This window comes from Amaranthus tricolor, chromosome 10 (assembly GCF_026212465.1).
Source record: "Amaranthus tricolor cultivar Red isolate AtriRed21 chromosome 10, ASM2621246v1, whole genome shotgun sequence".
NCBI lineage: Eukaryota > Viridiplantae > Streptophyta > Magnoliopsida > Caryophyllales > Amaranthaceae > Amaranthus > Amaranthus tricolor.
The window spans coordinates 9,508,108-9,525,073 of record NC_080056.1 but is presented as its reverse complement, the minus strand read 5'-3'; the positions used below and the strand labels follow the sequence as shown (position 1 = coordinate 9,525,073).

The window sequence follows — 16,966 nt, the reverse complement described above, 5'->3', positions numbered from 1 at the left end:
ACTCAGAACTCAGAATTTGAAGTTGAGTATGCAGCTAATTAGTAACTGAAGTGATCATGTGGAGCAAAAAATTAAACTGATCAGTACTTGTTGTGCTTTGAATCAGTTCAGAATTTGAAGATGAGTATGCAGCAAATCAGTAATTGAATTAATTGCACTATGTGTTTGAATCAAATCACAAACTGAAGTTGAGTATGTGCAGCAATGTGTTTGAATCAGTAATTGAAATGATCATGTGGAGCAAAAGAATTGAACTGATCAGTAATTGAATCAAATCAGTAACTGAGTATGCAGCAAACACCTGTAAAGACAATACCAAACGCAGCACCAAACACAGCAAACATAGGTCCTAAACTTACACAGCACCACATCATACACAACATCATACACACCAAACACATCATACACAGCAAGCACAAGATCTGATTTTTACAATATCAATTCATTCATTCATCAACATCAAGTTACAATATCCAAATCAATGTTACAATTACGCTTAACTAGGTCCTAAACTTCAATTAGTACCCTTGATTTTTACAACAAACACCAACAGAAAACAAAACAAAAACCCTAATACAAAGCTTTTAATCTGATTTCCATGCTCCCTCTCATTCATCCATTTCTTCTTAATCATTTTAATTTCTGAAAATGCTTGTTCCTTTTCATGTTCCAAGCAAGAAATCCTTGATGTCAAAATCTTGATTTCGGTTGCCAATTGTCGCTTTTCCTCCACAAGTTTGTTAGTGAGTTTTCTTTGCCAAACAGCCATTTCAGGTTCATCAACCCATTTAAACTTTTTGCAACCCCTCGATTTTGTATCAGGATCATAAAAAACGCAAGTATTAAACCTTCTTCCAGGATTTTCCTTGGTCCATGAAACCCTCCTTGCAAAGGGAACTCCACACCCACATTTTTCAATTGAAGAATTTTCGCTTGAAGAACAAGAAGACATAACTGATTAATTGGAAGAAAACGATGATCTTTGAATGAATTAGGGATTCGAATGCAAGGTGAATGAAAGAAAGCTGTGAATTGAAATGAAGAAGATTTAGGGTTTATCGCTGCAAAGAAGAAGGAATGAAAACGATTTCGAAAGCTGTGAATTGAAATGAAGAAGATTTAGGTTAATAAAGGAACCACGTGCCTGGCACGTGATGGTCAACGGTTAAATCTACCGGTCAAACGCCAAAATCTGTTACAAGGTAGTCTTTTGCAAAAAATTGTATTATGTAAGATAGTTTTTTGCAATACTTTTTATTTAAGATAGTTATTTGCAAAATGAGATTTATATTAGGTAGTTTTTTAACATTTTGCCTACTAGTAATGAAATATGTTATGACAGTCGTCAGAGTAGAAAATGGTATGGCCAAAAAGAGGTATTTAATTTTCTGCAAGGGTTTATCATTCAAAAGCAGGTTCAACCAATGAAATCTTGAATCATAAGAAGCCAACCTTTTTCAACAATGTCGATCGCCAGATTAACAAGAACTCAAGCTTTGGAATCATCCAAGAGACTCTATCCTTTTGTGGATAATCATGTTTCTCGCATTTGTTCAAATAATTCTTGGCATGCTTTGTTTGGATCGCTTAATTCAACCACTAGAGATATTTCAACTTATTCTTCTCCAATTCTTTTTCAACATACTACTGCAAGTAGCGGAATCTCCAATTCTTTTCTGAAGTTCTCCCCTCAGTTTTCTATAGTTCGTAAATATACCTCAAGTCGTCTATTTGATCCGTACGAGAGGTAATTTTATTTCTTTTATGCGTAACTGTTTTGTATTGCTCTTCCATTCATGAAATTTTCTTGTTTGATTGTTGCTGAATTTTTGCGAATTTTGATGGTTTCGATGCAGTAAATTGGGTTGGGACTTGGGTGAATATACATAAGTGTCTGGTAATATTAGCTAGTATAAGCTATCGTCTTTGATTGCCCTATCTAAAAGGAAAGGTTCTTGAACCTTCAAATGGCAATAGGATTTGTAGAAGGAAGAAAGAAAAACAAGGTATAAATAAAAGCAATGAAAAGATTGAAGCTTTGATGAACAAAGCTCACACACAACATACACTCTTAAATGGGATTGTATTTCATTAACTTATCAATTTACATTAATAAAATACCTCTCACAATGCATGATCACACACAATCAAGCTAAAGCTTGCACCTTTAATGGTGCACACTCATCTAATACAAGAAAATACACTAGCTTTCCCAAACCCCTTTTCCCTTGTATAGCCTCCACTCAATATATTCCAATCTAATTTAGGGTCTTTATATAGCCCTCAAACAAATAGAATAACCCTAGGACAAAGTAGACAACTTGCCCCCCTAAGTATCGACCAAAACAGAAAAGTCGTTTTTGAATTTGCACCAAGGTGCTCGGACAAGTTATACGTGCTCGACCGAACACCTTGCCTTCAACATTCGCCGACTTCTCTTGATGGTTGCCTCGTTCAAGGCTCCTTCCAAGTTCTTCATGCCTCGTTCAAGGCATACCCTATGTGCACTTTTTTGCATTGTTCAAGGCACCCTTCATGTACTCACATCTTCTTGTTCTTTGTTGCTGCATCACCATGGCACATCAACGATTCTCCTTCGTTGCTTCCTAGAAACCCAACGTCAATACACTCAACCCCCTTGCTTTCCATTATTGCTCAAAACCTGGTGTGGTGTGCCTTGGATCGAGTCATTGAACCATCACCTTCACGCAAGGGTAGTTTGGCTCTTGCACTAACAATCTCCCCTTTAAGCCAAATCTACCTCAATTATCAAATGACACCTTTTTTGGTGTCCCAATTACAACATCAAAAAATGCTCCCCCTCAAGACCAAAGCCATTATCAACCTTCTTTCTGCACAACCCATCATTATAGTCACCATCAACAAAGGTCACTCTTCTTGGTGACTTGAGCCTTGCGCCACTCTCAAAATGATGTAGGTCTTCACTCTTTAGCAACACATGACCGTTATTACCCTTTATTGCCTTCAAGTGCAATAAGCACCCTTTTGTCACCTTCAAGATTCCATCACTTTGAGTCTTCATGGTATACCCAATCATATCTAACCTCCTCAATGAGATTAGATTCCTCACCATCTTAGGAATATATCTCACACCCCTAAGTTTTCTCACTATCCCTACTGTGCATTTTTAAATTCACCTCTCCAATGGCCTCAATCACAACTTTCTCACTACTAGCCAAGGTCACCCTCTCATGCTGACAAGCCATCACTTGTAAATAAGTTTTTGTCTTTACAAATATGGTATGAGTGTACAAAATCAAACACCCAATCACCTTCATCATCACTCTTTGCCATTAACACATTACCATCAATAACATCATTACGTTTCGCCTTTTACCCTTGGCCCTTGTCACCGAAGTTTGGGAGCTTACTCTTCTTTGTAACTCCTTTCGCCAAAGTTGTTGCCTTTCTCACCTTTTCAAATGGAACTTTTCTCTATCACTAACTTCCATAGATGACCTCTTCATCTCCTTCAAAAGCTTCGTATTTCAAAGGTTGTGGCCTCTCTTTTGGCAATCATAGCACACTTTATTTCCATATCCCACTCTTGCTCTCTTAACTTCTTCAATATCCTTCTTTGATGGTTTTTACTCAACTATATTACCACCCCCTACATATTAATTCTCATCAACAATCTTACCATTCTCCATAGATGGTATATCTATACCATTGCTACTAAGCCTAGTAGCTTCAACTTTTTCACACAACACATAAATTGTGCCTTGGAAACCTCCCCTTTAAATGAGATTATCTTTCATTAACTAATCAACATTACATGAATGAAATACCTCTCACAATGTCACGCACAATCAAGCTAAAGCTTGCACCTATAATTTTGCTTACTCATCTAATACAAGAAAACACTTTAGGTTTCCCAAACTCCTTTTTCCTTGTATTAGCCTCTACTCCTTATATTCCAATCTGATTTGGGCTCTTATATAGCCCTCAAACAAATAGAATAATCCTAGAACAAAGTAGACAACATGACCCCCAAGTATCAACCAAAACTAAAGTCATCTTGGCCCTGTACAAAGGTTCTCGACAAGCACTATATGTGCTCGAACGAGCACCATTCCTTTAGCATTCATGGTCATCTTCTAATGGTTGCCTCGTTCAAGGCACCTTCCAAGTTCTTCACGCCTCGTTCAAGGCATAGCCAATGTGCACTTTCTTGCCTTGTTCAAGGCACCTTCCAAGTTCTTCATGCCTCGTTCAAGGCATAGCCAATGTGCACTTTCTTGCCTTGTTCAAGGTACCCTTCATGTACTCTCATCTTCTTGTTCTTTGTTGCTCCATCACTATGGCACATCAAAGATTCTCGTTCATTGCGTCCTTGAATCCCCAACTTCAATGCACTCAACCCCCTTGCACTCCATCATTGCTCACAATATGGTGTGCTTTGGCTTGAGTCATTGAACATCTCCTTCACACAAAGGTAGTTTGATTCTTGCACTAATGACTGCTTGTCCACAAATCCCCTTCTCGTTCTAGCATAGGCTTTTTTGGAGTTTCCGCCGATGGTGTGCTCCAACCTTAAGTCATCTTTGATACACATGTGGTTGTCCTATCACCCTACTTGCTTGTCCTAGCAAGTCTTCTTCGAGCCACTTGACCTTCAAAACACATTTCATGCTCGAAATCTCACTAGCCATTATCCAATTGACTCAAGGCACAAATATAACAATTTCTGTCAATATGTTGGAGTAGCAAAAACACTAAAGCTTATTGTGGTTTGGCTTTATTTCATCTTGGAAATCAACATCTTGTTAACAGGCTGTAGTTATTAATGTGCAATTGATAATAGGATACATGAAAATTGCAAATGTTAAAGATTGTAGTATGTGGCTTTATGGGCTAATCGTACGCACTTAGGCCCGATCAATGAATTTCGCATACAATGCACTTTTTTCTTCATCAGGACGGAGGACATAGGATTCAGTTCTTCATGATTGTGGTGGTTTGACAGTGTGCTAATGATGATTGTGAGGCTTTTAAGAGATTTTGTGAGTGGATCATTCATACAAACATTATGATTTTGATAGGTATATGAGGAGGACAGCTATCAATTGGGGAGTTATTTTTGTGCCGCAACAAGAAGCATATGTCATTGAGCGTTTTGGGAAGTTCAGTAGAGTTCTAGGTGGAGGCGTTCATTTACTGGTACCATTGGTTGACCGAATAGCCTACATACACTCACTCAAAGAGCAGACTATTGAAATTCCAGAGCAGACTGCTGTTACAACTGACAATGTCGCCATAAGGGTGAATGCTGTTCTCTTTGTTAAGGTATATTGGAGATCTTATGCTCATTTGTTTTTTAAAATAGCCCTGTGTGTTTTGTCTACTAAACTTTGGCGTGTTGATTGTAGATCATTGATCCAGAAAAGGCATCTTATGGGAATGATAATGTCATGTTTGCGGTAACTCAGTTTGCACAACTTGCAATGCGTAGTGCTATTGGGAAAATGCAACTTGACAAAACCTTTATGGAGAGAGATAATTTGAATGCAAATATTACAGTATGTTTCCTTTTGAGTTGTCATTGTTTGTTGCTTTGATCCTTGTATTGATTTGTGTATTCTTTTTAATGTTCATGGTTGATGACCTGATTGTCTTACAAGTTAATGGTCCACCAGGTTATGAATACCAACAATAGCGTTTTAATAAATTATGATATAGAAGTACATCCTAGAAACTCTGAAGACATAATCCGTATAGTATTTAAATAATTTGTTTTGTGTTGCAATGCTTCTGTTTGATCCATGAAAAAAATCTTTACACAAGATTCTTATGGTATGTTTCTTATTGAATGCTGCTTATATTCTGTTTGGCTGTTGTTGCTGTTAAATTTCTAGGCATCTTGTTTTGTTTACCCCTGTTTTCTGTCTAACAGTCTCTTGCTCCTATTCATATTTTCTAAATATACTTGTACTGCAATTCTTTTATCTCGCTGTTAACTGTTGAAATTTGTTGTCAACATTATCAAATTACAAATTTAATCAGCAAGCTATCAATGATGTCGCTTCAGGATGGGGTCTTGTCTGTGGTCGTTATGAAATACGTAAGCTGCCTTCTCTTTACCTTCATTTGGTACTTATATGGTTATATGTTTGGTTTTCATCATTTATGTAAGTTTTTCCTGAAATTTTGTTTCTTGTATTGAAAATTTTTAGGGGATATTATTCCTCCTCGTGGAGTAAGTGAAAGTATGGAAATGCAAGCTGAAGCAGAGAGGAAGAAAAGAGCTGCAATCATTGAGGCAGAAGGTTAGTTATAGTTGGTGCTGTATGTCTCACTTATGAGTCTTTTTTATGATTTTGACGGTCTGCAAGTGAATGTACAACAAGTGTTGTTTACAATATTTTTGTGACTATTAGCTGAACCCGAGATAACTGATAAGTACCTTTTCTGCCTCTTATTATAGAGAACATAGCTGTTCAACAGTCTGTCTCCGAGTAGACTGCGTTCAAATTTAGTTTGTTAGGCTTTTAAGTTTCTTGTACCAAGAAACTCTTTTGGCATGTGGGAAATTTAAAATTTACTGGTGAAGGTTAGGTCGATATTTTTGAAACATGCCCTTATTTGAATATTTGAATGTCTGAATATAGTACAGGATTTAGATGCAGTGGGAGTACCATACTATCCTTGGTTGACTAATGAACTCGGGCCATCTTTCTCAGCTTTTCGTAAAGAGATCAGTGTATGGCATTGTATAATCATGATTGTTAATCTCATTATGTGATTATGATGCTTGCTAGTACCTGAGTAGTCCGTTCCACTTAGTTTGCTACATTTGCTATCACAAGATATTGCAAAACTAGTGTAGCAAATATAGTGAGATGGAGGGAATAGTAATTATCTGAAACGGAATTTGATCAAATATGAGAAGCAAAAACAGACTTGAGAAACGTAAGTTTAAGAGTTTTGGAAATGTAGGAAACATAGGTACAATTTTATTTTACATCAAAAAAATAAAATGAGTAAAAAAGGTAAGAAAAGAAAATGACTAAAAAGAAACGATAAGAAAAAAAAGAAAAAAAAAGAAGGGCTTTAGTATTAATAATTATTAAATGTTTTTGGGCCTGAAACAAATCATTTGGGGAATGTAGTTTTGGAAACGTTGATCTAGAGTTTTGGAAACGAAGGTTCTGAAACAGGATTTAGTGGGAAGTTTCCGGTTTCTGGTAACTATGGTCAGCATAATTTAATTGCATTGTAGGCAGGTTTTTCTGTACTTTCACCTGTCCTTGCATCTGTTATACAAGCCATAAAATTGTGTCTTTTGTTTTTCTTTTTTTGAAAATTGGGAAATTTAATAATAGAAAAAGTCCCTAACAGAGAACAACAACAATGATGGAACATCCAATGCACCTCTCATGCATAAAAAAACCCCGTAGGGAAAAAGTCATTGAGGAAACGTAAGATATAGGGCGTCCTTTAAAAGATAGTGGGCAAGCCATTATACACACCAAGACCAAACCTAGAAGTTATGGTATAAAAACGCATAGACAGAAGAGGTCATACACCTGTTGGTGAGTCACAGCCCGACTCACCAAAATGCCTAAAAGTCCAAACACAAAGAGATCATACACCTAGGGAGAGCCACAAGACAACCCCCAACAGCACCGAACAAAATACCTAAGCAGGATGGGTTGCCAAACACCTAGAAACTAACCCCAGGGAGCCCTAAACCTAGAACTAATACAAGACATGGACGTCAGCCGCCAGATTCTCCGAGAATACCCACCGCCGCCAGATTTTCAACCGCCCCGCCCATCAATTAACCAAGAGGAGACAAACCCAAACATCACACTTAACGAGAGGGCAGTCAGCACTGTTAGGCCCTCAACATGTGGTGGTGACCAACACCACCGGATCCACAAAAACGAGGTGGTAGCCAACACTACCAGGACCTCAAACACCAGAAGTCGATGGAGAGGGTGAATAGACACTATTACAACCTATGGCAACGTGGAGGCAAAGCTCAACACCAGAAGCCAAAGGATGAAATGATAAGAGCGGTTAATACAACACTCCGATTAATTTAGGGAAGTGGCAGTGATTATTAACTATCCATCATCTAAAACCAAGAGCAAACACCAAAGCGCCGCCAGCAACCACCATCACCACCCAAGACTACATGGAGGCAAAGCTCAACACCAGAGATCGAAAGGGGTCAGATAGTCACTCAACGACTTTAAAAAATGAACACCAAAAACACACTCAGCTCTTGAGCAGCACTACACACCACCAAAACAGAAAACATCACATAAGCTCTCAAACATATAAACCATGGAAACACAACTGTTATGCTTTACTCACATCTGTTGCCACACGAACACCCTCAAATAAGTAACACCACTAGAGTACTACCAAACACCTGATCTATCCATAGTCACCACTGAAAAACACCACCCAAAAAACAGCAGCCGTATCCACTCATCGTGTAACAACACTCCAAGTTGCCCAGAGAAAACAAGCTTCACCTCACCATTTGTTGAACAAAATCCCCAGAGACAACACCACAGCAGCCACCGTTGCAAAACAGAACAAACAAACACCAACAGAAACACCAAAAACCATCAAAAGAACCAATATCAAACCCACCAAAACCGAATCCCAAGAGGCAAGAACAGAAAACAGAACACAGACAGCCGCAGGAATTTTCATCACCACTCATGGTTTTGCCGACAGTTTTCTTCATGGCTACTGAACCACCAGTATTAGAGCCGAAAAGACCAAAAGTTCACCACCACACCTGCGATAACGCCACTTCCAACCCGACCAAAGAACCCAGGCCACCCAGGCCACCATCAACCCCACCCCTAAAGCCCAGCACCCCAAAACTCAAGAACCAACGAAACCCAAAAACCAAAAACAGGTAACAGAAATCTCAATAAACAACCCTACCCTTCGCAACTTTGAATAGATCCGACAGAGTCCCCAGCAACCAACGTTCACCACCAGACCCTTCAAAAACGCCAGCTTCCAATCCCGAACAAGAGAACTTAGGCCACCGTCAAATCCACCCCAAAAGCCCAGCACCTCAAAACCCAACAGCAAAACATTCAAAAAACATACCTGAAGAAATACCGCCAGAGAAACCACCCAGTCCACTGGAATAAGCACCCACAAAACAATGCCTCCACCACAGTAGACTACAGCTCAATCCCAACGCATCCAACTACAAACCCTAGGAAACCATAGCCGCCATAGGGAAACAACAAAATAGCTAAAACCAATACGAGATACGACAAAGAGAACCCAACACCAAAGTCGACCAAAACCCTAAAACCCTAGGAGAGCCTCTCTCTCTCTCTCTCTCTTAAAACCTCTCTCTACATTATCAGTTTTTCATTATAAGTTTTCCTTTTTACCTCTGTAAAAGCATATGTTGAGATGAAGACCGCAATTTTGCAGAGCTGGGTTAGAATTAATATTGTCCGATACTGTCTATTGCAATTCATTTATTTGCAATGTTTGGTTGATTAGCTAGGATATATGTGGCTCTTTCGGTGCTATCTACCCTTTCTTTCCAGATTGTGATCCTGAGGTTCTCTTCTATGTATTTTAATGTAAATTGTGATTAGAGCTGTTTTCTGTGGGTTGATCGATCCATATTGAATGTATATGACATTCTTTGATTGGCATATGTATCCTTTTATTTTATAATCAGTTGAAGAAAATGATATTTCTCAAGATAGACCGAAAGTGACATTACCAAACTGATTAAGACTTTTCAGTTTGCTTAGATAATACAAATGAAGTACTTAAGACATTACCAGAGTGATTGACTCAGAAGTTTATTGTTGCTTTTTTAATTATTTTGCAACAGCTCGAGGATCTTCTTTGAGTCTCAGCACGAGGCCTTGTGTTGTATATAATAGTTATGATCTCCCCCTCCTAGCCAAGTAGAAATTTAGCATTGACTTTTTGAACAGAAGAGAAGTTATGATTTGCTTTTAATATTCATCCATCATATCAGTTCCTCTGTTTCTAAGTCAGGTCTTCAGCCTTAGCTTCCACTAACAAGGGGTGGTAGTTGCTTATATTTTTTAAGTACATGTTTTCGAACCTTTTCTGTCTCTCAACATCATAAGAATTCCTTTTCTCTTTTATCGGAAGTGTTGGCATAGCTGCTGGAAGCTACAGATGTAAAAGATTATGTAATGCCAATGTAAATGAACTTTAGTCTGCTAGGTTATTCCAAGTGTTTTCTTTTCACCTTCAGTGACCTTTGTCTGTAGAATAACATTGTTAAACTAAAATAATTTGTGTCCTTCAATGGTGCGTTTGTATATAAAAGATTAAAATCCCTCAAAACATGCTGGATTTTTTAAGATTGTGATTAATGAATTAAAATTGCTACTGATTGCTCAAATTTTATGATTGAAAACTTAGTACTAGTATCCCATAGTCAATACTCATTACTCAATTGCCTATTGCATATGGAATTTGTCTTTAACAGGAACAAAAGAAGCTAGTATTATATCTTCTAATGCTGATAAGAGGGCTTCAATCTATCGAGCTGAAGGTCAATTTTTTTTATTATATTTAATACATTTGTGTAATTTATTTTAGGCTATTCATCTGATGTAACATTTAAAATTCTTGTGAGATACAGGTGATGCAGAAGCCATTCGTATTATTGCTGAGACTCTAAAAGGAAATGGGGGTCAAGAGGTATTGTCTTTGTGTTCCTTTGTTCACTTGTAATAATTTACTTTTAGAGATGTTCATTGCCCTTTTGGGTGTTTTTAGGCCGCAAGCCTCAAATTGGCTCAGGACTACGTACAAGCTTTTAACAATATGGCCAAGGAGGTATATAATACTTCTCTTATAACCTACAGTGGTTATATCGATCTAACATGCGTTGATGCTAAGCTAAACTGTCTTTGTTTCTATTTTCAGTCTACAACCATTGTGCTTCCCGCATCTCTTGATGATGGTTCAAAATTGGTGGCAACAGCCTTAGGGCTCTACAAGAATGTCATTGTGAAAAACAATAAAATGGGCATGCCCAGTGAACTGTCCAACCAAGCATCTTCAACCGGACAAGTTGAACATGGAGTCGCTTATGATTCAGAAGATAAACCGGTTTTTTCACTTCAAAGGACCAAGGAAACATTATAATGAGGGAAGTTATATAAATTCTTTCTGACATGAGGGATATTCACCGACTTTGTTAAAAAGAAAGACAAACAATTTTGATTCGTTAAGTGTCTAGTTTAGGTTGCATGCATTTTTTTACGAACATTGTCTTGTTGACATAACCTTGTTGATGTTAACGAGGGAAATCGTAGCTCTTATAAGCTCTAGCCAACACCAACAAGATTGCTGAATTAACCTCGAACTACCATTATTGATTATTGTGTTATTTTCAGCAAATCATGGTTTTATTTTTCTTCTTTCTTCAAGCAATACCCTCGAATCATAAACTTGCACTCAATAAATTTCCTGTTCTTTTGAGACCTTGAATAAGGTTTGCAACAATAGGTTTTGATATTGCTCTTGAATCAAAATGTTTGCTGTTCTTTTAGATTGCTACTGAGTATTGTTGTCATCATCCTAATGAGTTCCATTCAAGTCTGAGGAGGATAAAATAGAACGCAACCAATACCCTCATCAAAAGAAAGTCGTGATTGAAGGGACCCCTCAACTAAATGCTGTCGTTGTTTGTGATTTCATAATTTCCAAATATGATCAATCAACCCGATTTGATTGCTTCTCTAAAAGTTGCAATTGTTAAGATTGCTACTACAATGTTGTCTTATGTTACATTCAAAGTTTAACAAATAAAGCAACATCCATCAAAATTAATCCAATGTCAAAAATAAAGCAATATCTAAAATCATAAACAGCAACTAAGTAAAGAATTTCATTTCCCAGAATGAATTTGTCAAATCTCAATTTCATTACAGTTTCCTTTAAAAAAATGAATCCATCAGTTCATCAAATCCCTACATCTAAATAAAAGAATCACACAAAAATTGAAAAAAACTACACAGCAAAAACATAGATCAGGAATCAAGATCAACACATTTCTCTTTGTTACAACAATAGCTAAATAACCCTAAAATTTATGATATTGCTCCCAATTCCTAGTGATTCCCTCAAAATATCAAAGCAAACCACAAAGAACAGAAAATCCAATAACAATAAGAAAAATTATATGAACCAAAAGAAGAGCTTGACCCGACAATGGGCCCGATCCACCACTTCCCACCTCACAATACCCTAATTTCGCGACCCGAGTACCCGCACAATGAGCATCCGCACAGCCGCACCAATAGGTAACCCCATTTTCGCCGCAAACTGGGTCAGGTCGAAAACATTTAAGCGGACAAGATTTTGCAGAAGAATCTTCTGGCGAACATAATTTAGCGTTCCCGGCGAAATCGGTGGGTAATTGAATGACGGAAGGTTGGATATCGGATTTCGCGATTTGGACGAATGATACCATAACAAGAGAGAAAAGTATGAAATATAATTTGGGAGTTTGGGGAAACATTTTGTGAATTGTAGGGTTTGAGAGGAATTCAAATGGGGATTCCTCAAACCCTAGAATTTGTAATACGGGGAAAATTTAGAAATTGGAAATTTGGGGGAAAAGAATAAATGCGAAATTGGGAAAGAAAGAAAAGGATAGGACCTCTGGGGATGAAGAAAGACGAAGGAAGGTGAAAAGTTGGTAATGGTGGTTGTATTGTCAACTGGTTTATTCCATTCCTTTTTTGCAAGCTGTTGTTGGTTGTCTCATTGTTTCTTTTGTTCAAAATTTATTTTTCGTAATTAGTCCGTTGATATTCTTGTGTATGTGCGTTGAACGTTGAACGTTGAACGTTGAACTTTTCCCATGGTTGAATATAACATTGTATTTGGTTTGTTTATTGATATTAAATGGTAGAAGTGAGATTTTAAATTTAGTGTAAATTAATTAAAATTAATTTTAGGTTTATGTTTGTCTTACGTTACTACATATTTTTTTTTTTTCGTTAACTTTCACCTATTAATGTGGTCGTAGGTGATATATGTGTTTATACTGGGAATTTTATAATTTAGATATCAAGTTATTGACACAACAAAGCTGAATGCCCTTTAACGAAGAAAACTTTTAAGCCTTCCACATGAGTGAACATTAGTGAGCTAATTGAAATGTAAGAACATACTACTTTACCTATTTAAGTAGTGTGCTTGAACTTTCGACAACATGATAAGTATAGCTTTGCATTTAATGTATTAATTTTTCTATAGAGAAGATCATCTCAGAAAAAAAGTTAACGTCTATTGACTTGTACAAAAAAAACAAAGAGAAGCAAAGAGAAAAGGTAGAAAAGTTTTCTCTACCAATATTCTACTATAAATACAACTCCTACACGTCATTCAAGAGGTAACTGAAGGTCAACTATTTTTTTATCATTGGATGATTAACATTTAATCTACTTGTATTCATTGTCATCATTGAAGTATTAATTCACAAAGACCTCAAGTCATGAACCAACTATAGTTGTCAGCCAAGCTAAGGATCACTATGCATTTGGAGATGAGCGACCAAGAAACACATTTCTCATTGTCATTACTACTTAGGTGTTAGAAGTGGTCCACAGACCCTCTAAGTAGCGTACGTGTTCCTTTTACAATGATCTTGAATGAAAAAGGCAAGATAACAACAACAATCCTCTAATAGAAGTCATCATAAGTTACAGAGCAAAGAGTATGGAGGCAAGAGGCCCTATTACTTATTGATATTTAGTAAATTGAGACCCTTTGTGAACTATTAATGGTAGTATCAAGGCTAAAATTTTCGCAAAAATTTAATGTTGGTAGATTTTGAATCCCTAACCAATAATATCATAAGGCTCCTATTTTCTAAGGGTCCTAAGTAGTCAGACACCTTAAATAAACAAGTTGGATTTGTATTAAACTAATTCCGTTCAGTCCAATACAAAAGCATGAGGAAATGTAAAATAGTGAAAATAAACTTGTATAAAACTCTGTTAGCATGGAAGTAACATAGTGCGTTTCATTAGAAGTAACATAGCGCAAACATGTATAATATTCCATTATCATTGAAGTAATACCACATTTCATCAAAACTAACACCAAACTTATTTTTTATCAATGTTTAATACCAACAACCAAACGCCAAATAAATCACAAAAGTACAAATGAAATTTAGAGTAAATAATCTTTTGCGGTAATAGCTGAATTAAATATTATTTTCTTTTGTTGTAATAGTCTGGATAAAATCAATTTGAAGACAAATACTATAAAGAAAGATTCAGGTTATATCACATATTGTTAACTAAAGAAACGAACTATAACGAACATTTAAATATTAAAATTTATTTACTACGGATCGTATTATGCTGAAACCAACTAACCAATAAATAAAAGATATATTAATAGCGAAAAATAAAACATCAAACTTCTTAAACGATTTTATCACAATGTGAGAGCTTGTAAGGCCTCTAACAAAGATAATAAAAGTGAAAAAAAAAACATAACATAAATAAACGTGATGATATAGCGTGTTGAGTCCTAGGCCTCGAAATCTCATGCTTCAATCCTACCTGCAGATCATACTACATATCATCATCTGAAAGTAAGATAACCCACACGTATCACTCAAAGAAAGAGAAGCAGAAAAATAAGATACACGTCGGAGACAAAAAAATATATATGTATAAAAGAAGTTACGGCAATCATAGTTCAACCTATCATACAAAGACTCTAAGTTCAATTTTTTTATCTCACTTATTTTTATTCATAACTTCATTTGAGTACAAGACACGTCGTTTTTCTCCGAATATCTTATGGCATAATGTTATACGTCCAGTTCGAGTCACCAAGTAACCCTAATGATTGAAGGAATACACATAAAAAAACTAATTCAATGTGATAGTTGCTCGTCTTGTTAAGATCGCCATAAGCAAACTCTCACCATGAGAATTGAATAAATAACAACCCTTTGGATAACTCAAAATATCTCCTAAACATTCCCTTTGAGTTTTTTAAAACATCTAATCAACAACCTATAGATGAAATATATAGGATTACATATGAAATTAATTTTTCTTTGGCACTATTCTAAATGTACCAAACATTTTTCTTGTGCTCCCAAAACATCTCTGATATAAGTCACAATTTATCACTTATTTTAAAATAGTTCAGTCCAATATAATTAAAGGGTTAAATGATTTGTCCGTTTCAAATTTTAAATAAAAGTTTATTCTAATTAAAATTCTAAATCATATCAAATTAAATGTGTGCACTCTAAATTTAAGGACACTCTTTTCTTTTTCATAAATATTTTAGAGTAAAAAATAGAAAATTCTAAATGAAAATATCCTAAAAACAGGAAAAATATGCAATGGTTGAAAGAGAATATTGTGTTCAAATGAAAGGTGACTACTTATAAAATAGCAATGCCTAAGAAACAGGAGAAACTTACGCTTTATTTTTAGGTAAATTGCTTCCCTACCCATCTATACAAAAGGATGCTTTCTTTCTTAATTCAACTCAACCTCATTTGTACAATAAAACAATAAGCTTTTTTATTTAGTACATACAAAGTTCTTCTATCTTCGTCTCACCTCCAAACCTCACCCTTTCGTTCATCTTTTTAACAACTTTAAGCGACGATTATGGGTGGCTGTGCTAGCAAACCTAAGGACTTAGACATCAACGAGGTTGCTCCTGCACCTGTTGAGGCTCCTGTCGTTGAAAATGCTGAGCCTGAGACAGTTGCACAGGTATGTATTACTGTCAGGGCCGTTTCATTCATTTATGAGCCCCAATGCGAAAGATAAAAAGCCCCTAAAAACTTAAGATGCATAAATTATATAGTATTCTTTTTGTTTGGTATTGTTTATATTTTAACTATTTTAAAAAAATCCTAATAACTCATACTATTGCATAAGAAAAATTATAAATTATATCTAAATATAATTAAATGAAAAAATATAATTAAATGAAAAAAATAAAATGGTCTCACTAGGATGTGTATGCGTTTTCATTCAGGCCTTTGGCAGGTCATTCTCAATGCGAGGGATTCACTGGCCGCTGCCTCCTTATTTCTTTTTATAAGCGTATGGTTTACCGCCATCGAACCCTCTCGAAATCTGATCAAAGCTTCTAGGGTCGAAACTTCAAGGGAGATCAAGGGAGGCCCGATCTCCTTGCAAAAATACAATTCTTTGTATTTTTAGCTTTAATCCCTCTTACTAATGTATGCATGATATATAGCTTGAAAAGTGAATATATGTAACAAAAAGTCAAAAGCTACGATAGCTCAATGGTTAGAGCTAGATGAACATATGAAACATAAAGTCAGGGGTTTAAATCCCAATTTAAACTTGTGTTTATTTTAAATAAATTAACAAATTTATATTATAATGTCATTATTCTTTCATAATTTAACATTCATTCTTTTTTGTGTGTTTTTACATTTTTGTTATCTTAATTTAGTAGCGTTTATTTTTTAGACTTACAAGACGAATAAATTTATATTATATGGAAGCTTCAACATCATGGGTTGAAAATAACTTTTGCTTTTATTTAGGTTTATTTTAGTCTACATGATTTTAAAATTTTCATAGTTTAACTTGTTTTTTTATAGTAAATAATTTGTTAGCATATCGACTATTCAACCCCTGAATTCAAAATCCAGGCTTCGTCCCTGATAGCTTCTATGAGCAGATTACTAGTTACAATAATGGTGATGATAGGGATGCATTTTTGTGATGGTCTAAAATTAATGATAACTTGAAGAGTATGTTATTGCAGGAAATAAATGGAGGTGAAGAGACAAAAACAGAAGAACCTTTGGTAGATCTTTCTGAACCCACAGAAGCAGCAAATGAGATGGCAGAATCTAAGCCAGCTGAGGATGTCACAGCGGTTGCAGAAACCAACGCTGACGACAAGGTCGAGACTGAGGAAA

The 16,966-nt window shown here is 36.0% G+C and overlaps 1 protein-coding gene and 1 long non-coding RNA gene across 2 annotated transcripts; one reads left to right on the top strand and one right to left on the bottom strand.

The window, feature by feature from the left end:
* The first annotated feature begins 1,344 nt into the window (after positions 1-1,344).
* LOC130826155 (uncharacterized) lies at positions 1,345-12,696 on the top strand. Its single transcript, XM_057691715.1, has 9 exons — positions 1,345-1,747; positions 5,064-5,307; positions 5,391-5,540; positions 6,025-6,082; positions 6,195-6,287; positions 10,490-10,555; positions 10,646-10,704; positions 10,783-10,842; positions 10,933-12,696. The coding sequence occupies exons 1-9, from the start codon at positions 1,464-1,466 to the stop codon at positions 11,152-11,154; spliced, it is 1,236 nt and encodes a 411-aa protein (XP_057547698.1). The 5' UTR covers positions 1,345-1,463; the 3' UTR covers positions 11,155-12,696.
* A 2,928-nt stretch (positions 12,697-15,624) lies between these two features.
* On the bottom strand, positions 15,625-16,966 carry LOC130826156 (uncharacterized). Its single transcript, XR_009047031.1, has 3 exons — positions 16,847-16,966; positions 16,019-16,201; positions 15,625-15,759 (listed from the first exon to the last, which is right to left on the bottom strand). It is a non-coding gene; the product is annotated as an uncharacterized LOC130826156 (long non-coding RNA).

What these genes read in the sequence shown, in the direction of transcription:
- LOC130826155 (XM_057691715.1), top strand. Translation starts at nt 1,464, where the DNA reads ATGTCGATCGCCAGATTAACAAGAACTCAAGCTTTGGAATCATCCAAG. An exon ending in CTATTTGATCCGTACGAGAG is followed by an intron (nt 1,748 to 5,063) that starts GTAATTTTATTT and finishes TGATTTTGATAG; the next exon opens with GTATATGAGGAGGACAGCTA. An exon ending in TTAACAATATGGCCAAGGAG is followed by an intron (nt 10,843 to 10,932) that starts GTATATAATACT and finishes TTCTATTTTCAG; the next exon opens with TCTACAACCATTGTGCTTCC.